The sequence below is a fragment of the Bos grunniens genome, chromosome 7 (assembly GCF_055505025.1).
Source record: "Bos grunniens cultivar Pamir isolate PY7600 chromosome 7, Bosgru_T2T1.0, whole genome shotgun sequence".
Lineage (NCBI taxonomy): Eukaryota > Metazoa > Chordata > Mammalia > Artiodactyla > Bovidae > Bos > Bos grunniens.
Genome location: NC_141171.1, coordinates 30,877,964 through 30,896,471, shown reverse-complemented (window position 1 = coordinate 30,896,471; position 18,508 = coordinate 30,877,964). Strand labels below are relative to the sequence as shown.

Here is an 18,508-nt window from a genome sequence, read left to right as displayed (position 1 = left end):
GCCTCAGATAGTGTAGTGATGAGGTATATGTTTATTCCCTTACAGATATTCATCAGTTATTCCTTTCATCCCACCCAGGACTGAATCAGTCTCATCAATAAATGAATATGTTATAATATTTCCCATTGAACATAATAGAACCCACTTTGACTCCATGCTTCCCTGCTATGTTCACTGCCTTGCTGTCCTCTCTCAGTATGATTCCTGGGAAGAGGAGTCTCTGCCTTCCTGCTTACTGTTGTTTCTGACTTTGTAGTGTCTGCACAGTCTTATCATGTCTCTTCTAGAAACACTTTCTTAACTCAGCTTACCATTTCACTGCCTCCTCACTGCTTGTCTAGCCTCTTTTCTCTGCCCCTCAGAGTTGGGTGTCTCAGACCAAGGCCTTTGCATTAGTTTTCTACTGCAGCATATAGTGGCCACAAACTTAGCATCTTTAACAGATAATTTGTTACCTCAGAGTTCCCATGGATCAGGAGTCTGGGCACAAGCAGATTCTCTGCTTGTGGTCTCATGGGGCTGAAATCAGAGGCAGCCAAGGCTGTGGTCTCATCTGCAGCTAAGGGTCATCTTTACTGTCCTATCCTCATATGAGTGGAAGTCAGTCCTTGCGGTTGTAGGACTGAAGTCCCTTCTTTTCTTGCTGACTGTTAGCCAGGGACTGTTCTCAGCTCCTCGAGGCCATCCTAAAATCCTAGCCATGTGTCCCTGTTATTTCCCACAGCTCACTTCTTCCAAGCCAGGCCTCTGCTAGGACTGGGTCTCATGGAGTGGAACCCAGTCAGAGGAGTGACCGTTTTACCTCATTTACTGGTCCTCTCCAGATCCAAGGAAGGAATTTTACAGACATGTAAAAGGAGGCAAGGTCTTGGGAGCTTCTCAGGATTCTGCCCCTCACAGCCCTTTTCTATGTATCTAATTCCCAATGTCATGGCATCTAGCTCTGTAGCTCTCAGTTCACTTCAGTTCAGTCACTCAGTTGTGTCTGACTCTTTGCGACCCATGAACTGCAGCATGCCAGGCCTCCCTGTCTATCACCAACTCCTGGAGTTCACCCAGATTCACGTCCATCAAGAGGCTTTTTAGTTCCTCTTTACTTTCTGCCGTAAGGGTGGTGTCATCTGCATATCTGAGGTTATTGATATTTCTCCCGGCAATCTTGATTCCAGCTTGTGGTTCTTCCAGTCCAGCGTTTCTCATGATGTACTCTGCATAGAAGTTAAATAAGCAGGGTGACAATATACAGCCTTGACATACTCCTTTTCCTATTTGGAACCAGTATCACTCAAATATTCTCCCTCACAGTTTACAGACCCATATCCAACTGCCTACGCATTATCTCTGCTTGGATACTGACTTGAAATCACAAAAATGGAACAATTGATTCCTTTGTGTTCAGTTCAGTCGCTCAGTCGTGTCCGACTCTTTGCGACCTCATGAACTGCAGCACGCCAGGCCTCCCTGTCCATCACCAACTCCTGGAGTTCACTGAGACTCACGTCCATTGAGTCAGTGATGCCATCCAGCCATCTCCTCCTCTGTCGTCCCCTTCTCCTCCTGCCCCCAATCCCTCCCAGCATCAGAGTCTTTTCCAATGAGTCAACTCTCCGCATCAGGTGGCCAAAGTATTGGAGTTTCAGCTTCAACATCAGTCCTTCCAATGAACACCCAGGACTGATCTCCTTTGGGATGGACTGGTTGGATCTCCTTGCAGTCCAAGGGACTCTCAAGAGTCTTCTCCAACACCACAGTTCAAAAGCATCAATTCTTCGGTGCTCAGCTTTCTTCACAGTCCAACTCTCACATCCATACATGACCACTGGAAAAATCATAGCCTTGACTAGACGGACCTTTGTTGGCAGAGTAATGTCTCTGCCTTTTAATATGCTGTCCTTTGTGTTAGGAATATGTTTTCTTGGATATGATAGAAACTTGACCAAATTTCTTAAACAAGTAAGAGATTAATAATTCTCATATTGCAAGAAAACTAAAGGCAGGTAGTCCAAGTTGATGTAGCAGTTCTACCATATCCATGTTTCAAGCTCCTTTTATCTTTCTGCTTTACTGTCTTCACCTTAGCACGTGACTTTCACCCTCTGGTTCCAACATAGCTGCTATCCCTCCAGCATTACTTCCGTGTTTCTGGTAGGAAGAAAAGCCTTTTCTCTTTTTTTGAGGAAAAGAGACCTACTCAGTGGACTAACGCTACATTTCTATTTTTATTTGTTTGTTTTATTGTCTTTTTTAGTTTTGATTATTTATTTTGGCTGTGCTGGGTCTTCACTGCTGTGTGGGCTTTCTGTAGTTGTGGCTCCCAGGCTCTGAGGCACAGGCTCCGTGGTTGTGGCACACAGGCTTAGTTGTCCCTGCAGCACATGGGTCACACCTGTGTCTCCTGTGTTATCACGTGGATTCTTCACCACTGAGCCAGCAGCACACCCCCTACACTACATTTCATTAACAGCTTCATCACATGGCAATCCTAATTACCAAGGAACCGGGAAAATTAGGATTTATAGTCACTAAGCGTTTGTGTTTTGTTTTGTTTTACAAGAAGGAGGAGGAAGTGAATATTGGATAGGCGGCCTACAGTACCAGCCATATCCTTACTCATGTGATGTGTGATTTTGCTGCAAGTGACTCTAGAACCAAAATAATGTTTACTGTAACACATACTCCTTTATTTTTCCCTTATGTAATGACTAGGGCTAATGTAACAGTTACATGAGCCTCAGGGACCCCGGCTTTTATGACTTTCCTCTTCTCAACACATCGCTTCTGTCTCATGGTAGGAGGTGACTGCTCTGGGTCTAGCCCTTACATGGGTGCCAGCAGGAAGAAGGAAAGGAAAGAAGGAACAGTCCTTCCCCGTAAGAACACTTCTTGGGCTTCCCTGGTGGCTCAGTAGTAAAGAATCCACCTGCCAATGCAAGAGACACAAGTTCGATCCCTGATCCAGGAAGATCCCACCTGCCACAGACCACCTAAGCCTGTGTGCCACAACAACTGAGCCTGTGCTCCAGAGCCTGGGAACTGCAACTACCGAAGCCTGTGCAATCTATAGCTTGTGCTCCATACAAGAGAAGCTGCTTCAGTGAGAAACCTGTGCATCACAACTAGAGAGAAGCCCCTGCTCACCGCAATAGAGAAAAGTCCAGGCAGCAGCAAGACCAGCACAGCCAAAAATACATAAATAAATAAATTAATTTTTAAAAGCCTTTTTTCTTTAAAAAAAAAAAAGAATACTTCCTGAAAGTTGCACAAACATTACCTGCCTTTGTCCAGAATTCAGTTATTCAGCTACATGTAGCTTCTAGGGAGATTGGGAGATGTAGTCTTCATTCTGGGCAGTCATGTACTCAGCTGAAAATCAGGAGTTCTGTTCTGTAGAACTTCAGGGTTCTACAGAACAGTCGCTTTGGGGAGGCAAGTAGTGTTCTCTGCCACCTACTCTAAACCTGGCATTCTACCACCTTTTAGCAAACAGGATGCTGCCAGATGAGGTCAGAAACCCAAAAGAGTCAGGGTCAGGGAGTCATTCTAACCACCTCCACTTTCCACGTCCTCTCCCAGCCTTCAGCTTCTCCCCACTCCACTGCCAGGACCATCGTCCCCATCACCGTCCTTGCCTGGACTTCCATAGGAACTGCTAACTGATCTGCCTGCTGTGATCCCACCCCCTACAGTCCATCTTGCTCATAGAATCTAGCATAATCTCTTTAAAGTAAAAATTATATCAAGTCATTCCCTTGTTTAAAACACTGTGTTTCCCACGTGAAATGACAGTCCAGTTCCCACCGTCACCTCCAAGGCCCTACACTGTCTGATTCTGCTGCCTCTCGGCCTCAGCTTTTTGAACAACAGGCTTGGTCCTTGGTCCTCCCTTTCCATTGCTCTGCTTCTGCTGGAACGTTCCTTCTCCAGTTCCCTTACCTGGTGGCTCCCTCCCAGCATGCTTCAAATGGCTCCTCAGACATTCTCACCTAACACAGGCCCTTCCCCAGTGCACACACCATCTGTTATTGTCTGCCTTCACCCTGCTTTATTAACTCATTTCTTGTTTTTTGTCTTTCCGGGAAGCCTCACAAAGGCAAGAGTGTCTCTAACACAGAGGAGGAGCTTGGTGTCTTCTGTTCCATGACCTTCTTCAGGCCTCTTTGTTTTCCCTGGTACTTTTATTTTTTATTTTTTTCTGATAGACCAAAGAATAATGTACTTTAACAGATCTTGAATTTGTCCGTCTTACCCATGCTGTCTCTTGCATGGAGTCAGCCTTCTTCCGGGCAGTTGCCTTGTCCAAGGGCTCTGACCTTCTGCTCTAACCTAGACAGATAGTTCTCAGGCCTGCTGTGCACAGCTGCCCTTGGACTTCCCCTTGCCATGCTGATGGCACAGAGTTAGGAGTCCTGATACCATTTTTCCTCTTCCTTGATTTAATTTCTCAGTTTTCTGGAATTGCATGTTTACTTCTGTGTAAAGAAGGAAGGGCAGGTAAATCTTCTCTCACACTTTATTGATGATATGCTAGTTATAGAAATCTATATCGAATTAGATCTTTGAAGCATTGTTCTAGCGTTCATTATTGCTGATGACAAGTCGGTTGCCATTGTGGCTCTGCTTCCTTTATTTGCCAACTAATGTTTTTCTCTCTGTCTTCTCTTTTTCCTTGATATTCTTAAATCTCAACAGATGAATGTCAGTAAATGTAGATTCTTTTTATACATTATGCTGGCAGTGGGTTCTTAATCTGGAGACATATATTAGGTCATAGAAAAACTTTTTTCTTTGAAACTGTCTTTTACTCTTCATTACTTTCCTATTAAATCCCCTGGATTAATCCTATATGTGTTTTATCTTTTCACCTACCTTTTCTCTCATTTTGTTTATTCTGCGCTTTGAGAGACTTCCATGATTTTATATTCTGCCTCTTTTAATTTATTAATTTCTGTCATGTTCTTTAAGTTCTGAAATCTTTTTTCTCTGATTATTTCCTTTTCATTGCAACTGTTCCTGTTTAATAGGAGCATTATCTTCTCAAATCTCTCTGCAGATACTAAATAGAATTTTTAAAGATCTCTTCTATTATTTGATTTATGTTCCTTTTGGGATTAGTTGCTCCATTTGTTTTTTCTTATCCTTTCTCCTTTGTAGTGCTTGCTCTCCTATGAAAGCAATCCTTGATTGTCCATCCAGTTAGATGAATTATTCTAGGTATTTGTCACTGCTTCCTCCACTTTGAATGCATAAGTCTGGTCCCTCTGTAGGGTGTTTGTCAACTGAAGGGCTTCATTATAGGGAATGAGGGGAGAGAGGCAGATTCTAGGCTGGAAACTTCATGAAAACCAGAATGACCAGAATGGCAAACACCCTTCTTCAACCCAAACATTTCATGAAATTTCCTTAGGAATGCTGACCCTCTTTTTTTTTTTTTTTTTTTTTAATTTATTTCTCATTGGAGGATAATTGCTTTACAATGTTATGTTGGTTTCTGCTGTACAAGAGTGTGAATCAGCCATAAGTATACATATGTTCCCTCCCTCTTGAACCTCCCACCCACCCCCACCCCACCCCACCCCTCTAGGTCATAGCAGAGCACCAGGTTGAGCTTCTTCTGTTATACAGCAAATTCCTACCAGCTATCTATTTTGCTGCTCCTGCTAAGTCGCTTCATTCGTGTCCGACTCTGTGCAACCCCATGGACTGCAGCCTACCAGGCTTCTCCGTCCATGGGATTCTCCAGGCAAGAACACTGGAGTGGGTTGCCATTTCCTTCTCCAGTACATGAAAGTGGAAAGTCAACGTTGAAGTCGCTCAGTCGTGTCCGATTCTTAGCGACCCCGTGGACTGCAGCCCACCAGGCTCCTCCGTCCATGGGATTTTCCAGGCAACAGTACTGGAGTGGGGTGCCATTGCCTTCTCCCGGCTATTTTACGTACATATATATGTTTCAGTGCTACTCTCTCAATTCATCCTACCCTCTCCTTCTCCCACTGTGTCCACAAGTATGTTCTCTATGACACTGACCCTTTTTTATAGAATAGGGGTGTGCATGCTTAGGGATAACACTGGACTGCTGTTTATCTCTGTGGTCTTTGGCACAGGTAAGACATAGTCTGTCCCGCTTCTTGTTCCCTCCTCCTCTTAACGCCAGTCCTGAGCACACAGCCTCTCAGGCTTCTGAGAAGACTGACATCCAGACCCTTTGCAGTCTACTTCCCGAGGAGGTCTGGGCTGGGGCTTCCTCTGCTCCAGCCTTTTCTTTAGCATCATGCTCCTGCTTTCTATCTTTTACAAAGCTGTTAATCTCTTGCTTGGTGATTGCTCCTTCCTCCTTGCCCTGTTCTCTGTGTTGTTGTGAGTCCTATTTCCATTGGCATTCTTTTTTTAGTGTCTACCAGGATTAAATTCAGGTCTATGAAACAGAAAGTCCACATGCCAGTAACTTTAAAATAGGAGAGTGGGGGGACTTTTTGTTTTTGTCTTAAAAAACAAGTCAGGTTGTTGTGGCAGCTCCAGGAGGTGCTCAGGTACTGACTCTATTTTTTCTGCTCAGTCATCTGGACACCTGTCTTCCATCTTCAGAACTCTCACTTCATGGTGGCAGATGGTCATGGCAGCTCCAGCCATCACAGTCACCTTCTAGGGAGGAAGAGCTAAAGGGGAAATAAGACAGATGCTGCAAGTCAGCTGAGTGTGCTGCACTTAGTATTTATGGAAAACTTTCCTTTATGACTTCTGATTACCTTTGGCCCCCACTCTTTGCAGGGGGATGTGGGAAATTAAAGCTGAATTTAGCTGAATACAGTATTATTTCCAATAACTTAGGAGTTTGATGAGCAAGAGAAGAAGGATAGATTTGGGTTTGCAGCTAGCACTTTTACCCTGTTAGCAGCACTTCAGGTGTGAATGGAGGAAGCAAACACAGGCTCAGCCTAACACTTTGAACTAGAAGCACTGATCTTTTAATTGCACAAGATTCCTTCTTTCAGCCTAGACTGGTTAGTGGTGAATATATGCTTATGAATGAGAAAAAATTTTTATTACAGTTTCAGATCCTGGGGTTTAGCTGCTGTATGTATTAATATTTTCTTAGAGGTCATTATGCCATTTCTTCTCATGTAAAGGGGCAGTTTAGTAGGGTTTCCAAGTTTTAAAATTAGAGCATTAAAATATTTCCACTTTAGAGGCAGTGTGTTACTTTTTTATGCATTGCTGCTATAAGAAGTTAGCATAAACTTAGTAACTTAAAACAACACAAGTTTATTATCTTATGCCTCTCAAGGTTAGAGATCCAAATTGAGTTTCATTGAGTTAAAATTAAGATATGAATGGATTGTAGGAGATAATTGATTCCTTTCCCTTTTTAGCTTCCAGAGGTCACCTGGGCTCATGACCTTTACTTTGTCACCTAAGCCAGTCATGTATCATCTTCCATTCTCTGATTCTCGTCCTCCTGCCTTCCTCTTATCAGGAGCCTTACGATTACATTGAGCCCACCTGTATAATCTAGGATAATCTCTCCATGGTAATATCATGTAATCGGATATACACAGTAGTAACTGGCCCTATAAGGTAATATTCACAGGTTTAGGATGTGGTGGAGAAGGCAATGGCACCCCACTCCAGCACTCTTGCCTGGAAAATCCCATGGACGGAGGAGCCTGGTAGGCCGCAGTCCATGGGGTCGCTAAGAGTCGGACACGATTGAGCAACTTCACTTTCACTTTTTACTTTCATGCATTGGAGAAGGAAATGGCAACCCACTCCAGTGTTCTTGCCTGGAGAATCCTAGGGACGGGGGAGCCTGGTGGGCTGCCGTCTATGGGGTCGCACAGAGTCGGACACGACTGAAGCGACTTAGCAGCAGCAGCAGGATGTGGTAGTAGGAACCTGCAACAGGCAGCTCTAACTCAACTTCCAAAAGAATTTTCCTTTATTTATATAGTCCCTTAAAACTGCTGCCCAGAAAGGCCAGAGAACCCTTTAGCTGAGAACCATCACTCAGTTTTTGTGAGCAAAATTTAGACCTAATGCTTAGGAATATTGGAAGGATCAGTCTTTTTTTTTTTTTTAAGTTCTTTTTATTATAAAACTTTAAAGAAACCCTCCATATGATGTGGTCTAGTTCATATGGCATTCCAGGAATGATGATTATCAGCAGTTGCATTTTGTTTTGCCTTTTTCTGTGAAAAATATGTAGAAAGACCTTTCATCAGGAATGTACTTCTTCCAACCATAATGTTATTGTATTCATTGATTTTGGAAATTATAAACTTCTATACTTTCTTTATAATTCACTTATTGAACTCTTAATTTTTCAGAAAAAAAAAATTCCAATCTCTTATACCAGATGATGTATAACAATAACAACAACTACTAAAACAGAGAACTCATGTTCTGAAACATGAATCTTTAGGACAGCTAAAGAAAGAATTGTCGATGAAATTTCAGTGTATATATATTTTACTCTTTCTTTTTATTGGAGATCACTGTGGTTCACTTTCTTTTATTGGCTTTTCCCGCAAATAATGTCTTTATAATCAAAAGACATTTTCTGTTTTCATTTCTGTCTTTATAGCTTAAGAAATGCATTAAAACTCCAGAAATTCCTTCTAAACATGTTCGGAACTGGGTCCCAAAAGTCTTAGAACAACGACGACAAGGTTTGGAAACATATTTACAGGTAAGATGTGTTTCGAGCCTCAATTAATATAATGTCACTTAAAAGAATCATATATCTCAATGTTTTTTCTCAGAACTTATGGGTGAGATGCAGACCATATCAAGAAGTCAAACATTCTGAATGAAAGGAAAGTTTAAAATTATAAATATGTTGTTGGTTGGTTCTTTTATCTTTGATTAGGTTCCATTTTAAAATGGTTATGTGAAAGTGAAAATTTAGTATAAAAGTAAAAACCACTTTACAAGATGTCTATTTTTCTGTTCAACCCTACAAATTGCTTTTTTGTTTTTAATTTTCCTCTTCAAGATTTGTCTCTTCCTCATAGCCTAAGATGGTAAAGCATCTGCCTGCAATGCAGGAGAGCCGGGTTCAATCCCTGGGTCAGGAAGATTCCCTGGAGAAGGAAATGGCAACCCACTCCAGTACTCTTGCCTGGGAAATCCCATGGACAGAGGAGCCTGGTAGGCTACAGTCCCTGGGGTTGCAAAGAGTCGGACACAACTGAGTGACTTCATTATTAGGGCTTCTCTGGTGGCATATTGTCCCTAGCCTTTAGATGTTGAGATGTTGAGAGAAAATGAGAGAAACTGCATTTTCAGTGGGCCTGGCTGGTACACGTCTGGAATCAAATTGAGAATAAGTATGTAAAAATTGCCTCTGACGAAGTACTAACTTCTTCAAAAAGTAGAATGTGTGTTTTTAAAACAATCCATAGGACTCTTTCCTGCAGCTATGAGGAGCAAACAGATCTACCTAAGTCAGATAAGACAAAGCAGTCTCTCTGCCAAGTGACAGAAAAAAACAAAAGGAAAGAGTGAGGCAATGTCAACTTCTCTGAGTTTTAAAAAGTGCTAGTGGCCTCAGGTGAATAGTCAGTGTAGCCATTATTAATCCAAGGAGTGCCATGTGGAGTAGGCGCTGAGAGGAGGGCGGGGGGCTGGGGCGCCTGTGTTCATCAGGACGTGAGTCCACTTGAGGGGCTGATGCATGAGGCTGACTGACCAGGTGTGAGGGGTTGGTGTAGGGGAATCTTGGCTCTCAAAAACGAAGAGCTGGGCATCACCTCAGAGTTCTGAATTTACCATGATGATCTAACCAGGACATGTTTCTTCAAAGAAGTTGGTGTTTGTCCACAGCTGTCTTTGTAACCCCCTTCAGCGTTAACCCTCGGTGGATTCTGTTTGGGCAGGCAGCTATGGGCTGCAGGAAGCTTACACCTGGTGTCCTCTACAGAGCTTTTCTGGTTGGTCGTGCTTGAATGACTAGTAGCTAGAAGCTCAAGAGAGGCTGTTGACACGGGCTTGTACTTAGTGATCAGTTCACAGGCCTCTCCCCCAGTAGAAAAATTGTCAAGGAGCTGTCCCTGGCCTCCTGCAGTTTTCTTGGTCTTTACAGTGTTCACAGGGGAAAGTTGGTGCGTGGAAACTCCCAGAACCCAGAGGACGGCTGTCTTCACTGCTTTTGTTCTTCTGCTTGGGAATGTGGTAGATGGATCCTTCACTGCCTCTCCCGGCAGTGGGAGATTAAGGGAAGTAGAGACTGCAAATGACAGGGAAGTGTGTGGCATGCACCCTGAGACTCTGTATATAGAGCCATGAGACTTCCAGAGCCTCGGGCTGCAACTGCAAAACCAAACCCAAAAACCCCAAAACGAGACTTTAGATGTTGTATGCAAAGGTAAAAATGCATGTTGTCTATAATTATATGGGCTTGGTAAACAATGCATTTTAATTTGTAAGCCAGATTTTCCACAGATATTGTATATCTTCAAGCTTCAGTTCTGAAGAAAGCTTTGCTCTTTCCTCCCATTGTATTTGACACATGACTCCCATTACTGCTCAGTGTAAACATTTTAAGATGTTTGTACTTTGGATATAAATATGCAGATAAAATCATCTGGCATAGAGAGGAGTTTACAGTGACACTCAAATTGAGCTTAGAATTTTCTATTCTCAGAAACAGAGCTTGAAAGATGTGGTTGAATGACTGAGAGGGCTTGTTTGCTCTTGTGCGTTTAATATTCAGTTTGTTGTCAGTTAAGTCCTGAAGGAGTTCAAGGATGCTTTCTTTTCTCCCCCTTTTCTCTGATTTTATCTGTGTGCTGTGGGAGCCAAATGGAAGTTACAGAGATGAGTGTGGATGAAAGGTGAGTGCAGATGCTTGGTCAATTCCCAGGGAAATGAAAACCCTGGCTTAGGGGTCACTTCTTAATATCTTTTGGTGTTTAAGTCTCTTCAGAAGTAAGACAGTTCCCACTATTCCTTCTACTCACCTGTGTAACTCCAGTTTGAATCCCACTCACCCTCTGTTGGAGAAGGAAATGGCAACCCACTCCAGTACTCTTGCCTGGAAAATCCCATGGACAGAGGAGCGTGGTAGGCTATAGTTCACGGGGTTGCAAAGAGTTGGACACAACTGAGCAACTTCACTTCACCCTCTGTACCAGGCTGAACCCCTGAGTGTAAGTGCCACTACCACTTCTTGGCAGGCACCACTCTGCAGAGAATCCGTCTCAGCTTGAGGTACATAGGATGGCGCTGTTCAGGCCCATACGCTTGAGAAAGTATCAATACCCCAAGCCATAGCATCTTAAGCTCACAGAGATCTCAGATCTCATCCAATCCAGCTTGTCTCCTGCCCTTGAGTTAAGTTCATGAGCATCCCTCTGGTCTCAGTTTACCACCCATAAAACAGACAGATTAACTCTTGGAAGGGCTAGAGAAAACCCTTCCTTTTGTCCCCAAAGCAACTAATATGCTCTAGACCGTGGATGGGTTCAACACTACTACTACTACTAAGTCACTTCAGTCATGTCCAACTCTGTGCGACCCCATAGATGGCAGCCCACCAGGCTCCCCTGTCCCTGGGATTCTCCAGGCAAGAACACTGGAGTGGGTTGTCATTTCCTTCTCCAAAGCATGAAAGTGAAAAGTGAAAGTGAAGTCGCTCAGTCATATCCAACTCTTAGCGACCCCATGGACTGCAGCTTACCAGGCCCCTCTGTCCATGGGATTTTCCAGGCAAGAGGACTGGAGTGGGATGCCATTCCACACATTTCCTGAATTGGCCCACACTACTCTTTTATTTTAGAGGTGGAGAACCAGAACTCCAGTGGGGTTAAGCAACTTGCTCACTTCCTGGAGTATATTAGTTAAAGAGATAGGATTGGAATTTTAATTTCTTAACTCCCAGGTTAGACTCTTTTTTTAATGTATTGTAGGTTTTCTAAGTCAGGAGAAATTTTCAACCTTAACGTATAGTTTGTGTTAAGGATATGATAATAAAAGTAAAGGAAAATAGCTTATAAACCATCACAATTTAACTAGCTGTCTGTCCCCATCTTCTTTGATCGATAGATTTTTTTTGTATCTTTGACTTCAATATTTAGAATCCTTTAAAAACTGTGAGCAATGTATCTATTTTCTGTGTCAAGTCATCTGGATAGAAACAGAAATCTTAAGAATAAATTAATTTGGGTTTCCCAAATTTATTTGACCATCAAACATGGTTTATGTAATATTTTATCTCTCAGTTTGAGAGGATTTTCCACCTTTCCTAAGACCCCACTGAAACAAAGGTATAAAAGCTTCAAAAGAAATAAACCACAGCAGTTAGGTGGTAGATGGGCAGGGAAAAGAGGGGATCATCAATGGGAAAAAAGAATTACATTTGACAGTTTTCTAGAAGATGGAATGTTCTGGTAGCATGCGATGGGTGCTACAAAGTGAAAAGCAAAGCTCAGCCGTGAGAGCCTGTGTGGATGTGGGAGGCAGCCTACTCACAGCTGTGATGGAGATAGTCTTCTGGACTTGGAGTTGGCAGGTGAGGCAGAGGCTGAGGTGAGCGGTGAGACTGAACACAGACGGATGCCCAGACTCCTTATTCTGTCCAGAATACATCCTCATGTTTATGACCAGGTCCAAACTTTGTAAAGACTATTTTCTTGAAAATATAACAACGCAACAAAATACTAAACAGAATGTCTGAGGAAAGCTAAAGCTTCTAAGGTGGACATCAGGGCCCCCAAGTTGACAACCCCCTCCTCTTACCTCAAGGAAAAGCCCATCAAACTGCACGCTCCACCCACAGGCTCCCCTCAGAAGGAAGCGCTCCTGCTGACTTGAGGAAGTCCCCTTAAGCTGCTTTCTGCAGTGAAGTCTGATCACCAGGGATCTCCAAGCATTGAAGAAAAAGGCCAAGATGAATGAAAGCACTAACTCTTCAGGAAAGAGATAATTCACAACACAACATATATCATAAATCTCAAGAGCTTCCCAAAGGTATTACACTCAAAAAATGACTTTAGGGTACTGTGTGAAAGGACCAGAGAACACACGAGCGTTTTTAGCATTAGTTGTTTTATCCAGTTGATTAAAACTGTTTTATCCAATTGATGGGGAGCTGCCCTTCCTAGTTGGGAAACCGTTCCACAGAGTATAGCGAGAAAAGCTCCAACAGAAGACAAAGAGACACAGTGGTCAGTTCAAGTCTGATGTCCTCTTTCCTTCTGGAGGTCCAGGGAGAAGGAAGAGGAGAAAATACAGAAGTGGGGGAGAAAATAATCAAACGAGAAACACTTAACAATTTCACTTTTACCCAGACAAGGTTCTCCAAGCGCAGAGCACAATGAATGAAGAAACCCTCTAATGCCTAGACATAATCTGGCAACATTTCAGTACTCCATCAAAGATGAAGACCCTTGATTTTTCTTCCAGAAAGAGAAAACAGTGGTTAGCAAGGCTGAGGTTTAGTTGTATCTTCACTTATTTATTTAAGGCTGATTTAATGGGCAAGTCTCTTATCATTCTTTATTAGCAACTTTAAATTGGAAGCTCTCATGATTTTCAGACAAGGAATTTCACCAGAACTTTGCATGAACAGCACACTTGTGCTGTTTATTGCAATAATGTGAAATTTATCTTTCTGAGAAAGGGATCCATGTCTTATGTCACTTATTCAGGAACAGCAGTTGTTTATGTTTTCATCTTTATCACATAGAGTGATAAGTTATTAAAGTTTTGGGAGCTGACCAGAAATAGCTCATAGCAGCTCATGATAAAGGATAACCGAAGCTAATATTTTAATCTCTTAGAATAAAGTTCATTTGAAGAAAATAGTGCCACAGCTGGGTCAGGCTGGGTAGATGCAGAATGGTATCATTAAAAGACCCTGTTTAGCTGACGAGGCTGCCCCTCACTCATTCTTTAAATTATACTATGCAGTATAATGTTCAATTTGGTCAGACGTCTGAATTAAAGAGTACTGTATTTTTTATTTTTCCAGTAGTGCCTGAGGTATCTGTTAAAATTGACCATGTGCACTTGCAAATTTCTAATCCCTTGAGTGCAGTGAACTATATATAATCAGATGACATTTTTAAAGCGAATCTCCTGTATCTTAACTTGACTGCTTGATCTGTAAGAAAAAAGGTATGTTAAAATTAAAGCAGTCCTAAGGGGAAAGTTCATAGCAATACAGGCACACCTCAAGAAACAAGAAAAAAGTCAAATAAATAACCTAACTCTACACCTAAAGCAACTAGAAAAGGAAGAAATGAAGAACCCCAGGGTTAGTAGAAGGAAAGAAATCTTAAAAATTAGAGCAGAAATAAATGCAAAAGAAACAAAAGAGACCATAGCAAAAATCAACAAAGCCAAAAGCTGGTTCTTTGAAAGGATAAATAAAATTGACAAATCATTAGCCAGACTCATCAAGAAACAAAGGGAGAAAAATCAAATCAATAAAATTAGAAACGAAAATGGAGAGATCACAACAGACAACACAGAAATACAAAGGATCATAAGAGACTACTGTCAACAATTATATGCCAATAAAATGGACAACGAGGAAGAAATGGACAAATTCTTAGAAAAGTACAACTTTCCAAAACTCGACCAGGAAGAAATAGAAAACCTTAACAGACCCATCACAAGCACGGAAATTGAAACTGTAATCAAAAATCTTCCAGCAAACAAAAGCCCAGGTCCAGACGGCTTCACAGCTGAATTCTACCAAAAATTTAGAGAAGAGCTAACACCTATCCTGCTCAAACTCTTCCAGAAAATTGCAGAGGAAGGTAAACTTCCAAACTCATTCTATGAGGCCACCATCACCCTAATACCAAAACCTGACAAAGATCCCACAAAAAAAGAAAACTACAGGCCAATATCACTGATGAACATAGATGCAAAAATCCTAAACAAAATTCTAGCAATCAGAATCCAACAACACATTAAAAAGATCATACACCATGACCAAGTGGGCTTTATCCCAGGGATGCAAGGATTCTTCAATATCCGCAAATCAATCAATGTAATACACCACATTAACAAATTGAAAAACAAAAACCATATGATTATCTCAATAGATGCAGAGAAAGCCTTTGACAAAATTCAACACCCATTTATGATAAAAACTCTCCAGAAAGCAGGAATAGAAGGAACATACCTCAACATAATAACAGCTGTATATGACAAACCCACAGCAAACATTATCCTCAATGGTGAAAAATTGAAAGCATTTCCTCTAAAGTCAGGAACAAGACAAGGGTGCCCACTTTCACCATTACTATTCAACATAGTTTTGGAAGTTTTGGCCACAGCAATCAGAGCAGAAAAAGAAATAAAAGGAATCCAAATTGGAAAAGAAGAAGTAAAACTCTCACTGGTTGCAGATGACATGATCCTCTACACAGAAAACCCTAAAGACTCCACCAGAAAATTACTAGAACTAATCAATGATTATAGTAAAGTTGCAGGATATAAAATCAACACACAGAAATCCCTTGCATTCCTATACACTAATAATGAGAAAACAGAAAGAGAAATTAAGGAAACAATTCCATTCACCATTGCAACGAAAAGAATAAAATACTTAGGAATATATCTACCTAAAGAAACTAAAGACCTATATATAGAAAACTATAAAACACTGGTGAAAGAAATCAGAGAGGACACTAATAGATGGAGAAATATACCATGTTCATGGATTGGAAGAATCAATATAGTGAAAATGAGTATACTACCCAAAGCAATTTATAGATTCAATGCAATCCCTATCAAGCTACCAACAGTATTCTTCACAGAGCTAGAACAAATAATTTCACAATTTGTATGGAAATACAAAAAACCTCGAATAGCCAAAGCGATCTTGAGAAAGAAGAATGGAACTGGAGGAATCAACCTACCTGACTTCAGGCTCTACTACAAAGCCACAGTTATCCAGACAGTATGGTACTGGCACAAAGACAGAAATACAGATCAATGGAACAAAGTAGAAAGCCCAGAGATAAATCCACGCACATATGGACACCTTATCTTTGACAAAGGAGGCAAGAATATACAATGGATTAAAGACAATCTCTTTAACAAGTGGTGCTGGGAAATCTGGTCAACCACTTGTAAAAGAATGAAACTAGAACACTTTCTAACACCATATACAAAAATAAACTCAAAATGGATTAAAGATCTCAACGTAAGACCAGAAACTATAAAACTCCTATAGGAGAACATAGGCAAAACACTCTCTGACATACATCACAGCAGGATCCTCTATGACCCACCTCCCAGAATATTGGGGAAAAAAAAAAAATTCCCCACCTATGTTTTCATGATTACTGATATAGTTGGGCTGAGTACAAGCATCCTTTTTTTTTGTTGTTTGCTTATATTCAAATAGTATATTTAATTTTTATCCATGTTTTTTTATTAGTTCCCTTTTTGCTGAATTTTTCTTTCCTTGCTTGCTTTTGGATGGGTGGCAAATTTCTTCCTCCTTTTTCTCTTTCCGTTTTACCCCCTTAGTATGTATGTATCCTTTCAGTAATTCCCTATTATCTTTAGCTGCCTCCTGAAATTTACAAAGACCTTATAGTGTTTTAAATCTTATCACCTTGAATGTAGGATTCTGGGTTGACAATTCTTGTTTTCTTCAGCACTTGGAAAATATTTCAAAACTTCATTTTGCCCCCGTGGTTTCTGATTTAAATATCCACTGTCATACTAATTGTTTTTCCTGTATATGTAAGATGTTGCTATAAACTGGCTGTTTTCATTGTCTTTGTGCCTACTCTAGCATGGTGAAGGCAAGATGTTTTATTTATTTTGTTTATTGAAACAATTATTGTTCAAATACTGTCTAATCACTTAAACATCTCAGGGCACAGAATGGATACTCTTACGTGCTGTGCTGCGCTTAGTCACTGAGTTGTGTCTGACTCTTTGTGACCCCAGGGACTGTAGCCTACCAGGCTTCTCTGTCCATGGGGATTCTCCAGGCAGAAATACTGGAGTGGGTTGCCGTGCCTTACTCCAGGGGATCTTCCCGACCCAGGAAGCAAACCAAGGTCTCCTGCATGGCAGGTGAATTCTTTACCAGCTGAGCTACCAGGGGAGCCCTGGGTACTCTATATAAATATTAAAGAGAGGAAGAAATATAGAAAACTTTGATGCTTGAAAAATAAAAATCAAATGGCATTTTTTCAAGATTTTGTCTTTGTCTTTGGTTTTCAGAAGCTTAACTATTATGTGTCTTGGTTTGTGTTTAAGTTTTTCCTGTTTGGAATCCTACCAACTTGTTGAATCTATCGGTTTATCTCTTTTGCCACACATGGAAGTTTTTAGCCATTATTTCTTTGGGTACTTTTTCAACCCCTTTCTCTTACTCCTCTCTTTCCAGGACTCCAATAATGGGAATGTTCTATTTTTTATTATAGTTGCACAAGGCCCTAAGACCTTTATTTATTTTTACTGTTTCTTTCCTTTGGTCAGATTGGATACTTTGTTTTGTTTCTATCTTCCCCTTCACTGATTCTTTTCTCTTTTCCTTCCATTGGGCCATTGAACTCTATACTGAGCCCTTTATGTTATTGTATTTTTAGGTTCCAAAATCCCCATTTGCCATTTGATTTTTCTTTGTAGCTTTTACTTTTTGCTGATACTTTATATGTATATGTCTGTGTGTGTATGTATTTTTCCCCCCTTTTTTTAGCCATGTTGCACAGCTTGCAGGATCTCAATTCTCTGACCAGGAATCGAATTGGGGCCACAGCAGTGAAAGCACCAAATCCTAACCATTAGACCACCAGGGAACTGAGACTTTTTATTTCTTTGTTGAATTTTTCTATTTCTTCCTTTTCCTTCAAAGATGCTCATAATTACTCATGGAAACATTTTTATCATGGCTGCCTTAAAAAATCATTGTCAGATAATTTTAACATATCTCTGTCATCTGAGTGTTGGCATGTATTGATTGACTTTTTCATCCTGTTTAAGATCTTCCAGGTTTTTGATATAATGAATGATTCTGGTTGAATTCTAGACATCTTTGTGTGATGGTATGAGACTCTGAACCTTATTTAAATATTGGTTGTTTTAGCTTGCTTTCTCTGATACTGGTCAGTCAAGGCAGAGGACTCCACCTTCTTTCTACCAAGTGAGGATGAAAGGCCAGATTTCTCACCTAGCATCACTGACAACTGGGTTGGGCTGGGTGCTCCTCATCACTGCTGAGAGGATGGGAGTTCCAGCTCCCCGCATGGTCTCCACAAACCCTGTGGGTAGGGGCACATTTCTGGCTGTGAGGATGAAAGTCCTGGCTGCTTTCTTGGCCTTCTCTGACACCACCCCAGCATGGAGTACTTCATTGCCAGCCTTACGAGGATGGAGGTCTAGGCTTCCCATGAGGACGTGACTGGCATGAGTGGCAGCTGGCCACAGTTTCCTTCTGTGGTGTGTTGGCTACAGTAGAACAATTTAGAGTTGGAGAGTTTTCTGTCTTGCTAGGTTGTCTTTTGTATGGTTTTGCTAGAGGAATCGGGATTTTACT

The 18,508-nt window shown here is 41.3% G+C and overlaps 1 protein-coding gene across 7 annotated transcripts in view; it reads left to right on the top strand.

The window, feature by feature from the left end:
* SNX24 (sorting nexin 24) overlaps positions 1–18,508 on the top strand; it is a 182,435-nt gene that overhangs the window by 109,147 nt on the left and 54,780 nt on the right. For all 7 annotated transcript variants that reach the window (XM_086410672.1, XM_086410676.1, XM_086410675.1 and 4 more), the window contains exon 3: positions 8,579–8,683. In XM_086410672.1, the coding sequence (XP_086266798.1) occupies positions 8,579–8,683 (105 nt within the window). The remainder of the gene's footprint in view (positions 1–8,578; positions 8,684–18,508) is intronic.